This window comes from Thermobia domestica, chromosome 4 (genome assembly GCF_964235325.1).
Source record: "Thermobia domestica chromosome 4, izTheDome1.hap1.1, whole genome shotgun sequence".
Lineage (NCBI taxonomy): Eukaryota > Metazoa > Arthropoda > Insecta > Zygentoma > Lepismatidae > Thermobia > Thermobia domestica.
Window position 1 is genome coordinate 257,512,133 of NC_137457.1, and position 21,553 is coordinate 257,533,685.

General features: G+C 36.3%; 1 protein-coding gene across 9 annotated transcripts in view; it reads left to right on the top strand.

The window, feature by feature from the left end:
• The window catches only part of stau (double-stranded RNA-binding protein Staufen), a 185,604-nt gene that overhangs the window by 84,015 nt on the left and 80,036 nt on the right, over nucleotides 1–21,553 (top strand). For 7 of the 9 annotated variants that reach the window (XM_081755796.1, XM_081755798.1, XM_081755801.1 and 4 more), the window contains 2 exons: nucleotides 1,119–1,326; nucleotides 16,086–16,151. In XM_081755796.1, the coding sequence (XP_081611922.1) occupies nucleotides 1,119–1,326; nucleotides 16,086–16,151 (274 nt within the window). The remainder of the gene's footprint in view (nucleotides 1–1,118; nucleotides 1,327–16,085; nucleotides 16,152–21,553) is intronic. The other 2 variants (XM_081755800.1, XM_081755802.1) reach the window with 1 other exon arrangement.

A 21,553-nucleotide genomic window follows, 5' to 3' on the forward strand; every position in this document is an offset into this window, starting at 1 on the left:
TTGGAGTTACTCAGGGATAAAATGTTGTGTGTTAAAACAAGTCTGTTAGTGCTTGTTTTCAGAATTATAGAGCTTACATTTCTATGCCGGATTCCAATATTCGAAGTACAGTCGATTCCAGAAAGGTTGATTTTAAGAAATTCTGTCCGAATTACACGTTTTTGTTGCAGTTCATTCCGAAGTATACAGGTGAATATTGAAAATATCTCACCGAACAATGAGTACGTTTATTTATTTGAAGTGTTATTAAACTGAGGTAGACAGTCTTCCAGAAAGATTGGTTAGATTTTGTGAGGCTGCTATACAGGAGTGATGTCACTTGGGTGGTTCAGTTTATGCAGTGCTACCAGAATTCACTATATTTTATTTAAAAAAAAAAAAAAAAAAAAAAAAGTGAAAATTTGTTTGCATATCATTGTTGCTTTGCGTGGTTTCTGTATGGGGTTTAATCAGACATTGTGTATACACCGTGTTAAAATCCATAATGTGAATCACCAGAAACAAGGAATCAATGAGACAATTGGTACTGTTACGTCAGATTTGCTCGACAGGCTGTTATAAAATTGGTTATCGCCTGGCGTGTATCGTGCTTTGAATGGTGCACACACAGAAACATACTGATATGCAAACGCAGTTTAATATGTTTTGTCCCCGTATGGTGGATTCTAGTAGCATTGCATTTGTTTTTGCGCTGAATAAACCATTTGACAAACAGAACAATGTAACATTGAACCACTCAAGTGCCATCATTCCTGCATAGCAGCACAACGAAACCCCACCAGTTTTTCTCGAAGGCCTTATATTTCAGTTCATGTTGTGAATTTATACTTATTCAATTCCCTATATATATTTAAAGTGTTTGCCCTAATTTGAATCTCGTGCTTGTGAGTAAAAATTGCGTTTCATGCTGATTTCGGAAAAACTAAAGCAATAGAAAAGAATGATAGTTTTCAAGTTCGAAGAAACTACTTAAAGTATAAAATATGCCTTGAGAACCACAAATTATTTTGGATGTTAATTGTTAGCTTATGATTGTGTGTAATCGATATTTTTCTGAGTTAATAAAGTAAGTTCGTATATTGTTAAAGCATATTAATACCATTGTATTAATTCTTCAGATCCAGCATCAATACCGACTCACCAACGAGATGGGTCCGGCTCACAAGAAACGATTCACCGTTACCCTTAAATTGGGGGATGAGGAGTATTCAGCAGATGGACCCAGCATCAAGAAAACACAGCATGCTGCAGCTGCAGAGGCTCTCCAGAAGACAGCGTACAAACACCCTCCTCCGAAAACACAGAGAAACATTCGACTCGGGAGAAGTAAGTGTTACGTGAAAATTTTACAATGTAGATTCATTTCATGCAAGTGTAATTTTCCAGTTATTTACCTAAACAGGATCAATTAAAAAAAAAAAAAAAGTTGTTTTCGTAAGTACATTTTCTAGGCCTAGATGAATTTTTGTTTAATACTAACTTGGAAAATCTAAATCATCTTACGAGCATGAACGTATCACTTTATTAAGAACATTACCAATACTAAAATTAAATAGCGATAACTAAAAAATAAGGGACTGCGAAGACTCAGTGGTAGAGTGCCAATACTAAAATTAAATAACGATAACGGAAAAATAAAGGACTGCGAAGGCTCAGTGGTAGAGTGCCAATACTAAAATTAAATAACGATAACGGAAAAATAAAGGACTGCGAAGGCTCAGTGGTAGAGTGCCAATACTAAAATTAAATAACGATAACGGAAAAATAAGGGACTGCGAAGGCTCAGTGGTAGAGCGCCCACCTCTGGTATGCAGTTTCCGAAGTTCGATCCCAGCTCCTCCAAGTGGGCTTTCTGGTGGAAAGACGTCTTTTGCTTGGATTTTCCCTTGATTTTCCCGCTTCCTCTCACGTTCATCATTCCATCATTGTCATCCAGATCCTTATCACCGTCTCCTTATCTCGGTGTATAAACGTGGGACGTTAATCCGATTGAATTTAAAAAAAAAAAACGGATAAACAAAAAAAAAATTGTCTTCATCTATCTAACTGATTACAAGCTTGAACATGCAAGCGTACTATTCCAGGGTTTCTACTGGTCAGGGAAGTGAGAAAAAACTGGGAAAATGGTGTGGGTCAAGGAAACAGGGGAAAAGGCTGGAAATCGGGAAAATTTTATAAAATATATTTTTTTCTAGCATTAATTGTACGTCAATTTCAGCTTAGCCTAGCACTAATGATCACAATATGGAACGTTGCCCAGATTTTTATGGTGGTAAGTGGAATGTACGTATGAGCAATTGATTATTATTTGTCTTTATAGAAAAATGTTCTCATATATAAATATTCACCGTTATTATTCCTTCCGACACTGTCATGAAAGTCAGGGAATTTCCTGCCAAAGGTCAGGGAAATAGATTTCTCCAGATCAGTAGGAACCCTGTATTCTATCAAGTGCTTATTCCCAGGGTGTCTACTGATACTGGAAATACTGAAAATATACTAAAATTTTGATCCACATACTGGAAAAATTATGAAATATACAAAAATTATCATTCTTTATAATCTCTCCTGTATTTTTCAACTCCGAAAGTCGAGGATAATAACAATCTTGCATTATAACTAGAATAAAATAATATGCAAGATAATACAAATAATGCTCTTGGCTTACTGTATCAGGCCTGCGAGCAGTGTGTGTACAGGCCATGGAAGGCATGCATTGAGGTTGTCGGTCAAAGGAAAGTAATGAAATTAATAATAATAATTAAAAAAAAAAAAAAAGTGATTTTATAGAACAACAATACTTATTGTAATACAGTACAGTTACTGAAATAATAGATTGTGATTTTCCTTAATGATCCGGCGTTAAGAGGTGAGGCCATCTCTCTTTAGGTTGCTGATAGTCACTAACTTCCCCCTTTCTACTAATATTGTGTTCAGTTTCCGCTTTTTTTCTTCCCTTTTTTTTTAATACCTCACGTATAATAACAATGAATGCATTATATTAGATGCAGTGCTTCTAGTGCAGTATACAGGCTGCAAACTAGTCAGTGAAGTCAGTAAAAGTAAGCCCAATGATGGGAAACTGAGGACCAGTTTTAATGCTTGGTATGGATGTGGCATATTGCTTGTGTACAGATTTCAGAGCTTTCGTGGGCAGCTACATATACCTAATCATTTGTGTTTCAAAGGAATCAAGGCTAACTAAATTTATTAAAAATAAAGTATTCATTTGATGGTAAAACAATTACAAACCTGAAATCATCAAGAGTGTGAGTATACCTTTAATATATATATATATATATATAATTGTATTAGATACTAAATTCTGATATTTATACTGAATATACTGGAATTTTGAAATCGTAACTCAGTAGACACCCTGATTCCGTTTTTGTGGTATTGCTAGTGTTCCCTTGTTCATCTAGGCAGTAGATTATCTCTTCTCGGCCTACAGCTGAAGATAGGTTTCTTACCAAGTCAGACAAAACTGAATGCGATAGAAACGAGTAGGAGAGTTTCGGAGATGTTCTCGGAAGAAGTGTATGGCACGCTTTAAACCCACCTTTTTCATTTAATGTGAGAAAAGTTGATTTGTCGTTTACACTGAAAAAACAAATGACTGATACTTGTCAGATTTACCTTCTCTTTTTGAAAGAGTACTTGTTTCAAACACTTGTTGCAATGCTATTAAGAGTACAAAATTAGTTTCTTGATTTCTTCGGAAAGGAGATGCTTTGATCTAGAAGCACTTCCTCGAAGAACAAGAACTAAGAAGAATAGTCAGTTGATCTGGGAAATATTTGCGCCCAGCGTATTTCAATGAACCTTGAATCAGATAACCTCGGAAAAGATCGTGAGAAGATGAGTTATACAAACATGATAAACGCGGTAGGATCAATTGATTCACAATAATGTATTACATAGTTTTTTGCGTAGTAAACACGTAGAATAGTTATCTACGATTTTCGATGTATTACATAGAAGCAGATACACAATAAGGAAAGGAAGAGAAGGAATAACGTAAGACAGCAAATGCTGGCCGTGAGAAGGCAGTAATGGATCCACGAGTTTTTTGTTTTTTTTTTCACAGCTTTTTTTCCTGGGAAATTTTGAGGTTTTTTGAACTCAATTCAATGAAGAAATAACAGTACGTTCCACCTTTCTTTTTCTATTATAACACAAAAAAGCATTTAATTGCTGCATTCTGAAGAAAAAATGAAAAGTTCAGTTATCAAGGATAATTAGTTACTCGATAGAAAAGAAAAAGAACAAATCGGTAGACGCAGTGAGTTTTCTAATTGGAACCAGTTGCCTATAGAGCTATTAAAGTAGTAGTCTACGAGAGAAATGTTGTAGTGAAGATTTAATAGTGTTAGCAATAATTATTTTGAAAACATACTAGACAGACTCACTGGAACGAAATTATCGTCCAGAATTTATGCAAAAACTAAAACTTAAAGGTATTTGGGGACTAAAGACACCTTTCATGTAGAAGGTAATGTGGAACAAGTATGTGAACCTATAATATATGGACCAGTGGCTCAGTGATAGAGCGTTCACCTCTGGTGCATGGGGTTCTTCGTTCAGTCCTAGCTTGCACCTAGTGAGCTTTGTGATGGACGAACACCGTGTTCGAGAGTTTTCTTGGGGTTCTTCCGTTTCCTTCCACTTTCTTTATTCCACCATTTTCATTCATTTCTCGTCATTGCCGTCTCCTTTAGCCTAGCCGGCGTAACCGTTGGACGTAAACTTAAAGATTTCATTTTTTTTTCATCAACCTACGATATATACTGTACATAGCATTTATTCACACTGTTAAAATCCGAACGAGAGAGATTAAAAAAATACTATTTCCTATTTCAAAAATAGACAAATACGATATAAAGGGAAAAATTCTGTAAATAAGTTTCACTATCATAACTAAAATGTCCTTTTGTGGTTTTAATTTTGTAAGCTGAACTTACATTAGATTCTAGCATAATAGAAATGGAATTACCAAAACAAATGTGGGTTTATGACACTTTTTTTTTTCTTATTTGTCAATTTGAATTTAGATAACACGTACAACATACAAGAAAAATGTATAACTCTGGATCTTGATAGTGCTCAGGCAACCAACATGTTCGTTGTGATATCCTTGGTTGCGTAACTTACACTTTCTGGCCACTAATGAAATTCCAGTGAACTAGTAAAAATACTCAGTCCCGAACTGAGCATAGTACTCGTAAAGTAGTGAATATTATAAAGGCAGGGGCCGCGGTGGCTCAGTGGTAGAGCATTCACCTCTGGTGCATGGGGTTCTTGGTTCGATGCCAGCTCGCGCCAAGTGATCTTTGTGGTGGATAAACAGTGTGCGTGGGTTTCCCCGGGGTTCTCCCATTTTTCCCACTTTTTTCATTCCACCATTGCATTCATTTCTCATCATCACCGTCTCCTTAGCCTAGCCAGCTTAATCGTGGGACGTAAAACTTAAAGATTACATTTTTTCAGTTTTTTTCATTATAAAGGTATTTTTTTAATTGTAGAATTCACTACAAGAAAACCAAGGTTATACTTAAATAAGAAAAATTATAAAGTCAAGAGAAAAAGGAAATTTTCCGTTTTTTTTTTTTCTAAAGAAAATAAAGAAAAACCTCAAAATTATTATAATGTTGGCGAAGTTCAGTATGTAGCACCACCAACCATTGGATATCCTTATTGATGATAATGATCACAACCTGTACATGTATTCTGAGTCTATAGTTCAATGCCCATATTCATTCTTATCTTTTCTTTGTCATCGACTTGCCAAGGTAGGTAGTCAATGCTAGCGAAGTTTCTCTGTATCTAAGAACTCGGATTGTCATAATATCCCCTACCTTCTCCAAACTAAATGTTGGAATACCTTAAAATTCTTGCCATATAGGTAAGAATACCTACCAAAATCTAAAGAATAACTACCAAAACTTGATAACCAAGTCTTCCTGTAAGTTATAACCTAAAGCGCATGTATCTGTGTGCTGTTTCGGTATCAAATAATTAATAATAGTAATAATATGTATTATTATAATTAACCCTACTTCGACTTCAGTCATGTGGCTGTACGTGAGAATGCAACAGTTTTCGCGATCAAGGCACTAACCCCTCGGTACTCCACTCTGTGATCTTTGTTTGACACAGATAAATCTTGGCATTTACTCATCAATAGAGACACGATTTTTTGGTGACACGCGAAAACGCGAAATGTACCAGTTTTGTATGAAAATGTTGTGTACCTAAAATATATATTTATTTCATTATTTGTTAGGTCGTATAACGCTCGCGATTAAAAGCAAAATTCTGTCGAATTAGCGAAATTTGCAACAAGTCTCGATATTCCACGAAATTTACGCAAAAGTGACAATTTTTCGACGCTTTTACGATTTATTCATTACCATTATTTCTTCCATCTGCATACTTGACTGTGAGTAATCGCTACTAGTTCGTCATTTGTCTAGCATAATGAAATACGGGACTGCCAGCTGTCTGGGGCCAGCCCTCTCTCAGTTTATTTTATTTCTTGGCTACAACGATTGTGGTCCTACATTTGCTTCGTGTACTTCTGAACGGCAAAGCAACCAATACAATGCCAAAAAATCACACGTTTCGATAGAGCACAAGAATTTAAAGATCATGGTTACTACATTTTCGATGCACGTCAAAAAATAGTTGTGTGTAAATTTTGTAATATTAGACTAGCCTGGAAGAAACGCGATTTGCGTGTGGAGCACAATGAAAGCGAAAATCAGAAAAAGAAGTTGTTGTTTTGTTACCCACAAAAGAAAAAAGACCTGAAATAATGCTTCTGTGTTATGTGCATAAGTAAACTGTGAACACTAAAGTTCTTTTTTTCTATTAATGTTCTCTCTGTGTGTGTATTTTTCTTAAAATTATACTTTTATTCAATGAGCATGCTTAGTGGTATTTTTTAAAAAAACTCAAATATTGTTTAATATAGTCATGCATGAGCTCATGTCATGATGATTGATAAGTGGAAATTAAGGTGAAACAACAGGCACCAATTGTAATTGCTAAGGAAAATAGTGTTCTTACATTGAATTTTTATTCACCGATTTTATCCCGCTTTACGCATATTTTTATAACGAAATTACGAATTTTTATTTACCGCAAAATCGTGTCTCTACTCAGCGCAACTTCTCACTACTGACTGATCTCTTTGCCCGTAGCTATTTTCTAGGCTGCATATTGCAGGGCTCATAGCGAGTCACTTTTTTAACTAAAAGTTACTTGTTTTCAAGTTGGTCACTACTAAAATTACTTTTTTTTTTTTTTAAATTTGTCACTAAAAGTTACTTTTGTGGGAGGTAGTGATTTTTTCGTGTGATTTATGTTTTGCGTTGCCAATTTTCTAAGGAAAATATAAAAATAAATGGAAAAGGCAGAAACCTGTTACTCATTACTCTTCTGAAAACTTCAGTACTTGCTGCCACATGTGAAACGGTCAGCTTTTATTCTTTCTAAAGCACAGTGGATGGTTGGTGGATGCTTTAGCTCTCAAGGTGGGGTTGAGAACCCTTCTGTGTCCATTCTTTCTTCTGTCGTAATAGTCTTTTAGTTTTCTCTCGTAATAGTTAACGCTCCGCTCAACGTTGTGTTTGTGTGATTCATCATGTTCATCTTGTGTTATGCTTCTTGTATGTTCTTCTTAAAAGTAGGTGATGATTTTGAATATTTCACGGCTTTGAGAACTCTCAATGCTAAGTTAAATATAATGTCTGGGATGAAGAAATTCGGAAATAGGCCAGAACTGGTTCCACGTACTCAGAAGCTTCTTACATCTGCTAAGTCTGTTTATCGCAACTACAAAGCAAACTTAGAAAACCTGAGAAAGGAGGAAGCTCAAAAAGAAGAAGAAAAGATGAAACAAAACAACAAAGAGAGAGGTGATGGAGAAATTCACAAAGGAAAAAGGGACATGATGAGATTTTGGTCACTTTTTCGTGTGCTTTTGGTCACTTTTCAACTATTTACAAGAGTCCAGACCACTATGAGCCCTGATATTGCATCATCATGAAACTCAGGTGCAACAAAGTTGGATCTACTTCCAGAACGATCGGTCTGTAGTAGGAAATAATGAAAGCATCACGTAACACTACAAAAAGTACAGTATAAGCATTTGCGCTAAACGCTTTATCAAATAGAGAGAAAGGGAAAAAAGAGAAGAAAAAATAAACAGAAAAGTAGAGTGAAAGAACTAGACATTTTACCACTACTTGTGTGTTACAATAAAAAAAATTAACTAACCTTTAAAATATTATTTTCATATTCCATGGTCGATATTTGGGATACATATCTCGATCGTACATACATCGTTTGATCAAAATCAGGTTTAAATCATACTTTACATCAAGTGCGTCACGTACGTACTTGCAGCAACGTTAGTGAAGATGAGATTACTATGTGTATCAATGCGAAGTAGTGTATACTCCCCCCCCCCCCTTCGCCTCCTCCCTAACTGATTAAGCATTTAGCGCAAGTGCATAGTGTACCTGTTGTGGTTTTTGTGTGATAATATTTTCACTGTTTGCTCCTGCTTTACACGTTTTCAATGATGCGTTGGAATTTCATTCTTCCAAGTGTTATTAATATATTATACATTCAAGTATACCACAACTTACCAAACTTAGAGTTCTTTTAAGTTGTAAACTGATTGCTCGATTGATTGTGCCTCTATGGTAGACCTTTTTCGCTTACGCAGGAGTTCGGAGCGTAAACTTAATATGTTTTAATGTAGAGATTGCTGTGGTGAACATAATAGAAAATATTTGGTGCATAATGTAATGCAGAAAATACATTTCTCAAAACTCTCAATTAGCGGAGATAAGAGAGGTTGGAAATATGACTTCTATTAGTATCATTGCAACATGTTTTGAGTTGTTTTACTATACTTAGATACTAATAAAGTTCTCAGCGAGATACATCAAAACTCCTTGTTCTGTCTAATCCTAGAGTCTAAGGAATTGGGCACAACAATTCCCTGTGGTTCTACAATAACCCATATTGTGTATATAGAAAGACAAAGTTTTAAATAGAAGTCACACAATGTATGAAGCGAGCAATTTTTGTTTCCTGTTAGGCATACATGGGCATACATACATAGTCTCTCTAAAAATAACGAATACAACATTAATGAGAGATGAAAGATCATTCTACTTCAACATTATATACGCAGTATTGTTTTATATAGAATGTTGGGAAACAACAACAGAAACCTTTTGGAAACAGATCTTTACACGAAAACTTGTCAAAAATTATAGACTAACATCCTGTAGTACATCATTTCAGACTTATATCCCGCCGAAAGCTGTTCGAAACGATATATATATATATATATATATATATATGTGTGTGTGTGTGAGAGAGAGAGAGAGATGTGTGTGTCTGTTTGTTTTCAGTTCCTGGCCTATCACTTTTCGTGTCTAAAAGACCCCTTGTATCTCCTTGTATCCTAGAGGTTAACACTGTTAACTTTTATTCGTACATTAATGGAATCTAGCTCGAAATGAGAGCTCCTTCCTCGGTTAGCGTACGCGTCTTTGGCGTGGGAGACCTGGGTTCGATTCCCGGCGGGAGCTTGTGGTTCAGATTCCACGTTAATCAGTAGGTCCCGTCTAATACTCAACTAGCTCGAAATGAGCTCTATGTTCGTTCACCCGAACTTCATCCGACATTTTGTTCTTGAGTTACTGTCTTTCATTTTATCATTACAACCAAATTATGGTTAACTATCTCTGAAAGTTTAACGTCCCGTGATGAGGCTAAAGGACACAAATAATGAGATGGTAGAATGAAAAAAGTAAGAAGAAACTGAGAAACCGAAAAAACCTACACATTGTGTTTGTCCACCAGAAGCCCATTTGCGATAGTCGGGATCGAACCAGGGCTCCCACGCACCAGGCGTGAGCGCACTATAACCGAGTCACTACGACCTCGAAATGACGCATTTGTGCGTCCTTGTTGATCTATCGTTTGAGAACTCAGTTCCCAAAGTTCCGCGAGTAAACTGACAAACTTCGCATTCGTGTATGTATGAATATATAGGGAAAATTTTTGTTTGCAACTTGGGTCGGAAACGCCTAATGGACATTTCCACTGAATTTTCTTTACTGCGCTGTAAAATACTTAAGAGCTAACTGCTGACGGAAAACACTTTTCGCTCATGTGTTGAGTGCAACTAGTCGAAATTTGCAATTGAATTTTGGTCTATTACTTGTGCGCTTCCGCATGTTCGTATGTTATCTGTCAGTTCGGGGAAACTGTCTGCGCCCCTCAGTAGGGAAACGTTTTAGAGAAAGAAATGATGCACGGTTTTCAAAGTGTGTACGACGTTGCTAATGAAACAAATTTTTTTTTAAAAAAAATAAGGATTCTTTCAAAAGTACACTATTTGTCTATTACTTATTTAAATATACTCGAATATCAGAGGACAAAGTTATAGAGTACTAATTTGAAAGATTATACAACAAAGTATCTATATTAATGAACTGTTACTCAGTAATACAGTCTATGCATTAAATTTACTAAACCACTTAAATATGTAATAGTGTTACTCAGAGGTGTTAATCCTCGCGAGGGTGGCCCTCTCGAGGACATCATTAGCTGTAAATGCCATCGCCCACAATGACACGAGAACGAAGGTGAGGGTAAGCGAGGGCAAGCTTCGAGAGCGAAGGCAAGGGCGATGGATAACTTCCTTCGCGAGGGCGAGGGTGAACGAGGACGAAGACTAATTACTACTGCGAGGTTGAGGACATTTCCAGCACGTAGGCAAGGGCGAGGGACAACTTCTTTCACGAGAACGAAGGCACGCGAGGGAGAAGGACAAGCTTCCTCAACTAAAACTATTTTGGAATTTATTGTTTGACCATTTTTGGAGGGTGGTATCAATTGAAATAACATCTGGCATGTCCCCTACACGAAAAGCTGGCGTCATAGCAAGATTATAGGTTGATCGTATTATTCCTTTCATTTAATTGCAGTGAACAATTTCTTTTGCATACTTCTAACATAATTTAAAAACAATAGTGTAAATAAAATAATAATTACATGTTTCCTATGAAAGTTTTCGGATAGAAATAGCGCTGTGTTTAAAAGCGGGTGTGCCTCATTGTTGCCCTGTCCCTGTGTGCCTCACGAGGGTGAGTGAGGTCGGAGTGAAATGTACACCTATGGTGTTACTTTCCTTGGCAGCACAGCACAACATAATCAGTGCCTATGAACATAAGTACTCATTCAAATTTTGCAGTACTTTTAGAAACTCTAATGTAAGCTACACAGAAAAGCACATGAAGGCTCTTGTGATAATGATTTTTGTTGCACCTTTACGTAAATGAGCATTGTTTGAAGCCTGAGTTAATACACTAATTAGTGTCCTCATGTTTAGGTCACCAACTGACCTTAACGAAGCAAAATGTTAATGCATAAAAATCAGCGGTACAACAAGTACGGTGATTTGATAGTAGAGTGCTAATTTCTGGTATGCAAATTCGTCTTAGATTCGATGAAGAATGCTTTAGGGAGGAGCTTGAGGAAATTGACTATGGAGAAAACATTTCCCCAGCTAAAAATATAAATTCTGTGTTGCATTCATAGCACGTACCAACTTAAGATAGTATTCATGTCTGAGCTTTCTGAGAATTCTTCAGTATTATTATCGGACTGTTTTACATACTACCAATATTATTTCACCGTCGTTTCCTTTATCCAATGGAACACACACGTAAATTGTTTATATTAGTCCATAAGACGTATGTAACTGATATAGTTGATTCCATGTGAAAATTTAAAGATCGATTGAAGTGCTTCAAACACATGAGTTATTTAAATCAACAAATAAACAGATATGATATCACAGTAATGATGACAATCCAGTTCGCTGATTTCTGAAAGAAACAAAGTTAAATTTCTTCTTTCATGTCCCATTATATAGCTTGTAGGGTAAGAGAGACGGATGATTGATGAAAGTGAATTATTATAAAAGAATTGGTAGAATGGTGATATTGGGAGGAAACGCCAGAATCGCGAGAAAATTTCCAGACACGATGTTGCACACTAAACTTACGTGGCCTGGGATCGAACCAGGGACCGCTCGCACCAGAGGTGAGCACTCCACCACTTATGCACCGTATCCCATAATTACTAAATGAGTATGAATACTTGTTATAAGTCATGACGAGTAAATTCTGTTCCAGTGAGTGAAAAAACAAGGAAAGCCAATTCATAATAACGAAACTTAAAGGGTTTTAAGTCTTCAAGCATTTGCTTTCCTGATTTTTTTTACTTGTGGACCTCAGAAAATATTCAAAACGCAATAGATTCACTATCTAATTTTTGTAAGTATACCACTATAGTTCAAATATTGTCCACTTTTTATGCTCAGATTACTATTTCGTATGAGGTGATTGTAAAGAAAAAGTTAAAAGTTTCAAAATAATAACGCTTGCAATACTTAATGAATTCCTGCTAATATTCCTGTTCAGCCTCGAAAAATCCCAGGCCCTGGGTAGTTATAGTGACTGGAAATAGGAATCTGGTGCCTACATGAGCTATACCCAAAATATGTAGGCCCATGTATTAAATTGCATTCATATTATTATGGTGCCTAGTTTTAAGAACTGGCCCCTAGGTCAGAAGAAATATTTTAGAGCACTGTTCTTGCTTATAATGCTCTTTCGGTAGCATAACTATCTGTACTATAGTCTGTCTCTTCAGCTCCAAACCACCGCGGTGACTTAATTCATTTTCTTTGTGAAAATAAAATAAAATAGTAAGGACACTACACTGGAATTATTATAATACGAATTCTTATACCATTAAAATACGATTACTTCTACCAGTGCTGTGTGGTGATCAGTTGCTAATACGTACAGTATTGGAAGAAACGATGTAATAAATACAGAAAGATACGATTTTTAAAAAAGGCATTAAGTTTTCGAAAAGTGCTATATTTGTAGCCGTAGAATAATTGCATAAAACTTCAATACATACGTAATATGTATGCCGACAAATTTTGAGTATGTACAGTTTAAAGCAGGAGAGACGTATTGGTGAACTTTCAATGTACTGGGAGCCAAGTTTTGAAAATAAAAAGCTATAGGGCTATTTGTAACTATAATATGGTGGCCTGAACATTCACGATCTGCGCATGATTTATTTTTAATTTGAAATGATGTAGTAGTTAAGAAGACTCCAATATTTCTGGCCTAATATAATAATAAAATAATTCTGTTGACGTATATATGTGTAAAATATTTGTAGTGAGAACATTGCAAATGACTTGTAATGTATTTTATACTAGGAAAATAGATCTTACTAATTTTTTTCAATAAGTTACTTATTTTGTTATTTTGCTTTTAGTATTCCACTAAATTTATTTGTAGTTTACAGTAAAAAAAAAAAAAGAAAAAAGAAAAGAAAAAAAAAGAAATATAAAAGCACCCCCTGAAGGTTTCAGTGCGTTTCAGAGAAGGTACCCGATATGTGACTCTTGCCAAACAGCATGTTTCCGTTGCCATGACGTAAGCAGCGCATTTGTGCATTGTTTGAAACTTGGTATCTGCGTAACTAAGAAACGTTTTCTCTGAGAGTTTTGGTTTGTGCTATCTGCGTAACTAAGAAACGTTTTCTCTGAGAGTTTTGGTTTGTGCTATATTGAGATGGGATCATTAAATTAGTACGTATGGTCAGGAAGGGAATGTCCAGTACGGAAACGGGACCAATTTAAGGTGGTTAGTAGGATTGGTTGTAGGGTACTTAATACTGAATGAAACAACCGACAGATTTTGCATACATGTTCAGTACCTCAACACAAGAAAAATGTGGCCCATGTAGTGTAGTCGCTAACGCTCTCGCCCTTGGTGCGATCGGTCCCGAATTCGATTCCCGGTGAGGACACTTGATGGAAAATATGTAACAGCTTTTTAGGCCAGCCGTCCTAAGTGAGATTTTCCTGGGATTTTCTCATCCACACCAGGCAAATGCCGGGATAATATCTAACATACAGGTCCTAGGCACTTCCTTGCTTCCGCCTTCCCCGGATAGTGTGCTCACTGAGGGACTTCATCCCTCATACTTGACGGGCTTATGTCCAGAAATATGTGTAAATAAATAAAATAAATAACTCACTCACTTTATGACCTATGGAACCCGGAGGTGCAATGCCGCGTTCACAGAAGCTCTCCATTGACTTCTATCCTTAGCCAGCTGGTTCCAGTTCCTACTTAATATTCCTATTTCTATTTCTGTGAGATCCATCGTAATATTGTCCGCCCATCTGCACCTAGTTCTTCTTAGTGGTCGTTTGCCGATTGGATTTCCAGTTAAAACTTCGAAAGTGTTTCCAGTTAAAACTTCGAGAATAGTTTTTTTTACATTCTAGCTACATGATCTGCCCACCTCAACCTCCTAGATTTGATGACCCCTAACAATGTTTGGTAAACCATATAAATTACGTAGTTCCTCCTTATGAAGTTTCTCACGTTCACCATTCCCGTTTCTCTTTGGTCCGAATATTCATCGTAGGAACTTGTTCTCAAACATTTTCAGTCTGCGTTCGTCCGTCAGAGTAAGCGACCATGTTTGCAACCATACAGCACAACAGGCATGATTATCGTTTTATATATTTTAAGCCTCAAATTGCTCGACAGAATTCGTGACGACAAAAGGTTTTGAACTGAATGATAACTCGGATTCCCTGCTTTTAGTCGACATTTACCAAGTGTAAATAAATAAAATACCAAGAAAAAAGTATATTTGCAACTTTGGAAGAAACATCTAATTACGGAGATGGAGCCAGTGTAAAGTAATCGACTTTACGAGCAGTTTCATTAATTACCTTAAATTCCCGTTAAACGCGAAGTACGAGTCAAACATATTTTTCCTAAGAAATATACATATCTAGTAATTTTTCTCCTCTCTCACCCTCCTTTTCAACATTAAAGTAAGTCATATTACGTCCCCCCATTCCAGAGGATACAACATTTTGGTAGTACTTCTTTAAGATCCGCCATAAACAGACTTTTTTTTTTTTCCACCAGTCGAACAATAATTCTCAATTTAAAACACACTTTTTATATTCAAAATAACACACACACAACCAAAAGAATAAATAAAATTTTAAAAATAAGAAAATTCAAATCAACATGAATCCATTGACCGTTTGTTTAGAAGTAAGTTCATTTCTTCAGATTATTGAAATACATACCATTCTAATTAATGTCGATTCAACACCAAAAATAGAGAGTGATAATCATATAAGCCAGTTGGACATAAAATATAGCTAGGGGTCTTTTTTGTCAGGATATAGAGTAGTGACCAGTTTTCTTAGCTATATATCGTTTCCTGCTTCATGTTTACCAGTTTTAATTCCTGTTCCAGTAGCTTCGTGGTCATGATTCCTTCATATGTTTAGGTTGACATTGATACAGTGGTTGATTTGAAAGCTGTTTCCGTAAAAAGGAAGCGAAGCTCTAGAGCTCTCTTATTGATTTGAATTTTTTGTAATAACATGTAGTAAGCGCCATTTTTACATCCACTTCGTATAATATTCAAATATATTGTTTTAACTGGTATTTCCTAATGATTTGAGTTTTCATTCACTAGCAGTTACTCTGAAATCAGTTATTACATAGGGTAGTAATGTTTTTTTATGTATAACTGAAACCTTAGTATTCATAGTCGAAAGTACGGGCTACTTGATCTGTGACAGGGTTTAAGCCGTTAATTTATAAGATCATAGTAACGATAGACTTTTGTTATTCTATTTTTACAAATAATAATAATAATAATAATAATAATGTAATAATTTTTTTTATAAATATGTTTGATTTTCAGGTGCATGATGAATTGATTTTCTCATTGATGCATTCGTTTCATTGCTGAAATAAACTTAGCTAACGAAGTCCTTCTGCTTCAATATGCGTATAGGGCGATGTTAACTTCTACTATTGAAATCTTCTTTGTAATGTTGGTATTGAATTTTAAAACATAAGAAGAGACTCTATAGCATGGCTTTGTATAAGAAGTAATGATTTCTAACTCTCCTACAGACATAACATTGGCTCCCCTTAATGGTACTTGGTCAGACACAGTGAATCTACGCGGACCTCCTTGTGGTGAGTGAAGATCAACCTTTCTTGTAGCATGTTCATGGAATAATATAGTGTAAATTTCTCTGATATTACTTAAAAGAGCTAGCAGTAAGCTCTGAGTCTCAATAAGAGCGTATGTGCAGTAAGTTCTAAAGAGCTAGCAACATTACACATTTAAAACTGTTACATCAAAATTCAAATAATGTTTATTCATTGCTTTGTGAACGTTAAAGCTATGGAATTTTTCTATTTAAAAACAAAAGAACATCAACAACTAAAAAAAAAAAGAAAGAAAGAAAAATTATAATAATAACAGCTTAAACCCTGTACGGATTGCGGCTAATACTTTTATCAATTATAGAAACATTTATAAAGAATACGTGCTTTAAGTATTTAGCTTTTTCCCACCACTTTCTTCAGACACTGTTTATTTTATATATGCAGTATACAAAAAGACTCTGTTGAAAAACTGTAAAAAGCTTTTTCAGGCGAGCCACCCTGAGTGAGATTTTTCTGGATTTTCCCCATTCATACCAAATAGATGCCGGGGTGGTACCTAACATAATCCAAGACCGCTTCCTTTCTTCCCAATTTCCCAGATAGTATAGTCACCGAGGGACGGTTTAATATGGCCATAGCTGCTGAAAGGCCAGAAATCTAATTCCTAATGTTACAAACAGATACTTATATGACAGTTTTGGAAGTACATTAATCTTTTGTTTTTATTACGTTTAGATTTAGATATATTAATACTAGGATTCCTTTTATTTTTCGAACCATGTATATATATTGCGGCCACTAGAAGTCGAGACTAAAGCTGTAGAAAAAAAAAGGGGAGAAATATATCCGTTTCATCATCAAAGTACGAATCTTTGAGTGCAGACTTGAGGAGTTCAGAAAATAGAAAATAATCGCACGGAACCAGATTTGGTGAAGAGAGAAGGTCGTAGAACACACAGATCCACTTTGGGGGGAAAAAAGACTTTCACAGTCATTACCTTGTGACATTATCATGGAGCAGACTCCACTGAACATCACCCAATACCCGGGTCTCACACGTATGATACATTACAGCAACCGCTTCAGTACCTCAAGGTAAAACGAGACATTAACTGTTAAATTCCTTTTGCACGATGTCCTTACTATCGTATAAAAGCAATGAGCAGAACCTTGATTTTTGGATTTTGACTGTTGTTGTCTTTTGGCTTGTGGAGAGTTAGAAGAATTCCACTGTGTTCTCTGACTTTCTGTCGATGGTCATATTGAAAAACCTATGTTGGCGATAGCAATCAGTGATCGACCCTATCCCTTTGTTGATTATTTGTAAATTAATGACGCACGAAGCAGCCACAGACCTTCCTCTTGTTGAGATCGTGGATTATTATTTGTTGCACAGTTTTTTATTCACGTACAGCTCCTCAACAAGGATTCACAATATCGCGTTTCAGTCTTTGTGAACAGTGTTCTCATTTTCTCCACCAATTTCTGTTCTCACTGTCCTTGCTGCAGCCGGATGTTCGTCCAATTCAGTTAACTGTCATCTCTCCCTGAAACGTCTGTGCCATGCAGATACACGCGCACGGGATAAACAAGTGACACCATATACTTGTTGAAACATTTGTTACGTTTCTGTAGCAATATTACCTAGATGCGCAGAAAACTTGATGTTCGCTCATTGTTCCATGTTGAACTCAAGACGCAGCTTAGCAACACGTATACTCACCACGCCTACACATGTAACTGTCAGTCAAGATCAATGGACTTGGTGTCAGTTATTCATAAAACATTTCTCTTTTGTTTACACCGCAGCTCACTTGCACAGCTGCGCCACATGTTGAAAAAAAAAATCAGTTTCGATTTCAAATAGCCACATTGTGTATATGTACATACACGTCGGCTGTTTCAGATAAAACGTCCAGTGCTTGGGTATAAATTATAAGCGGGTGAAGATGAAATGATGGAATGAAAAGGGAGATAGGAAAATGTAAATGGGTACATTGAATGGAGCGTTCTGTTTGTCCTACAGGGTTCTTTACCATTAGGTCTTGGGAAAGGGGTCACTCGGAATGTTTAAATGAGAAAGTATGCAGTTCCATGCATCATTGGAAAATACCATGGAAAGCAAACTCATTTGTAGAATAAAGTTGTTCGTGTGGGGAAACCATGTGCAAAAACTGAGGAGATATTTTCTACCTTGGTATTGCAATATTTCCATCTGCACCATATCATAATAACAGCAATAGCAGTGCAAGAAAACATAGTTGAATTGTAGTCATTTCGTAAACAATGCATCACATGTAAAACTTTTTCCTTCAAAAGTTATTTCGATGATGTATCAGATGATATACCTTATCATTTAAAATTTTCGGAGATGTCTTCCAGATAAGCACAACGCTCCATTCGATGCGCTTTGTGACACTCCCCTACCTCACTTTTATCATGCTTTTATCTCCTGCCGTTTGTAACTGAGGAGAACTGGTTTTGTGTGAAACATTTCGTGATATATGATATTCTGAGTACAAGTAAAAATTACGCTTGAACAGATGGTATTTTTGTGCCTATATTGCAAATCACTAATAAAAATATCTAATTTTATTGTATTACGTAATTCTAAGTTTCTGTGCCTGAGACTGTTTTTGGTAACTTCGCTATTCGGAAAAAAACAAATGGCTTTGAACTAGGATACAATTTTGGGAAAAGCCAAATGAAAGCATGGCTAGGAATATAAAAAGAAGCATTCAGTAAAAAAAAAAATGTTTTTTGTAGGCCATTCAATAAAGAACTAAGAAAAATATTAGTCAAAAAATCCAAACCGCAGTGATGTGTTCAATTTTTTAGTAGTTTTTCCACCCTAATCGAACCCGGGATCTTAAATATTTCGTGTTTAATATTATTGAGGTCAGAAACATGATCCCGACGCAAAAATTGTGAAATAGAGGCTTTCCAAGTGTAAATGTAGAGAAGAATGGAGAAAATTAGCTGGGTCGGGGAAATGTTTGGAATATTACGGGAAAATATAATAATACAGTGAAACCTTTGAATAGCAGACTCTGATGGAACATGATTATTTGCTTATAATAGAGAGGTGTCCGTCACTAAGAGGTTACACTAATTTCAATTACTAACGACTCAAGTAATTGTATGGGATATGCAGTAATTTGTATATAGTTGTAAATCTAGGCTATTGTGAAGATACCGTACTGACTAAGGGAGGGTGTGATGTCGCTCTGAAATAATCGCACCAAATTTGGTGTAGGGGAAGGTAACAAGAGTAGATATTATATCTTTACCGGGACAAAAAATAAAAAATAAAAAAAAATAAGTCTGTGTTGAGGGAGGTTTCACTATATTTGATGTAAGTAAAAACTCGAATATAAGCTTGTTGGACACATTGAGGAATATAGAAGGTATGGTAGAGGAAAGAAAAACAGGAAGGAGAAAATATATGGTAATAGATGCACCGAGTTACAACTAGCAATTGCTGCTTAATGAAGAAGTGGTTAGCTGATCAGCGTATAGCGTCGATAGTTTTCACGTTACGGCAAATAACCCAACAGTAAGGGTAGAATATTTATGATTACGATGATGTGTCTGAATATAGTAGTTAATGCCTCCTTTCGAGATAACAGAAAATTTGGCTTTTCCCGAACAGTTATGATAGGTTCTTAATGTATTGAATATCAAATATTGATAACGCTAATGATGACGTGGTTCTTGTAGTAATAATTTCGTATTCCTTTTACGAATTCTGTTCATAGCAATTTATTTATCAAATGAGCACACTCAGACTAGTTAATATCCAACTCGGATTCCATTTATTCTCATTATTAACTTCTTACTTATAGTATATTTATACCTTTTTTATGTCCTAAGGTTACCACCGACCTGAAAGTCAGGGAATTCAGCTTACTCATAAAAGTTATGTAAAGAATAAGGTAATTTTAAGTACGGCTTTTTACTTTTCAGAAGGCATTTCTCTTTTTGCGTTACCCGGCTATATGGCAAGGTATATTTTATAAAATAAATTAGTTTGTTTTGTCATACTTCTCTACCTGAACGTCCACTGTGACATACATGCACATGCTTAGTAGATGAGGAACCGCTTGGTCGGAAAAAAATATAGTTGCATTTTTACGTGGTCTGTTAGAAAAGTATCCGATCTTCGGCCGGGAGAGAAAACTGGCTTACCTGGAGCGTTGGACACCTAATCACCTTCAAAGTAGGTCCCTTGGGACTCCACAAACTTCTCCCAACGGTGCCGCCATTATTAGAAGCATGCGCAAAAGGCTCGGGTTGAGAGAGTTGAGCTCGGCTGTTGTTGCTGCCATAATGTCCTCTGGTCTGAAATCGCGTTCCTTCAGTGGCCTTTGAGTTTGGGAAACAGCCAGAAATCGCAGGGGCCATATCAGGAGAGTAAGAATCCTGTCGAAGCACAGGAGTCTGATGTTTCACCAAAAAACGTCTGCTCCGCCGTTAACAGCTTCGGCATGAATTTCGCCGCCATTCTCTTCATGGCCAAATCTTGGGTCAAATGGAATGTCCCGAATAAAGTGCTTATACCGACCTCTTCCGCTATTTCTCGGATAGTCATACGACGGTCCCGCATCATCACCGCCTTCACGTTGGCAATGACCTGGCCATTTGGGCATGTTGATGGGTGACCGGTGCGTGGCTCGCTCTCCACCGATGTTTGGCCGTCTTTAAACTGGTTGTACCACTTTTTAATCTGTGAGACTCATAGCATCGTCCCCGAAAGCCGTCTGAATGTTCCGAATCGTTTCCACCTGACTGTCGCCTAGTTCTTGGCAAAATTTTATGCAGTAGCGCTGCTGCAATCGTTCCGTCATTTCAGTTGCACTGAAAAACCGACGCGAGCACTACACACTACCATACTGAAATGCTGCTTGCCAGCAACTGACGCTATCGACAAGCGGAAAAAAATTCACGTATGTGCACGAAGGTTCAAGGTCGACTGACGCAAGCATGCTTGCTTCAACTCCCATCAGTTTTTCGAATAATAATAATAATGTCGGATACTTTTCTAACAGACCAAATTGCATATAGACATAAAAATATATACACCATAATCTGTAAAACCTAAAAAAAACAAGGAATTTGTGCTCACCAAATAAGTGAGCACTCTTTATTCTCAAATGTTTTCCAAGGGATACTTGGTTCGATCCCGAACCATATGAGTTTGTGGTGGACAGTATCGTGTCTGTAGATCTTCTCAAAGTTTTCGTGTTTTTTCCTGCGTTCTCATTCCACCAGTTCCTTCATAATCATCCATCATAGCCTAAAAGGCATAACGATGGGACTTCAGACGAGAAATTTTATTTCATTTTCCATTTATCGGAAAGATTTTGATATCTTAAATCTTGATATATCTTAACATGTACCCTATTATCCATAGTGACAGATACACA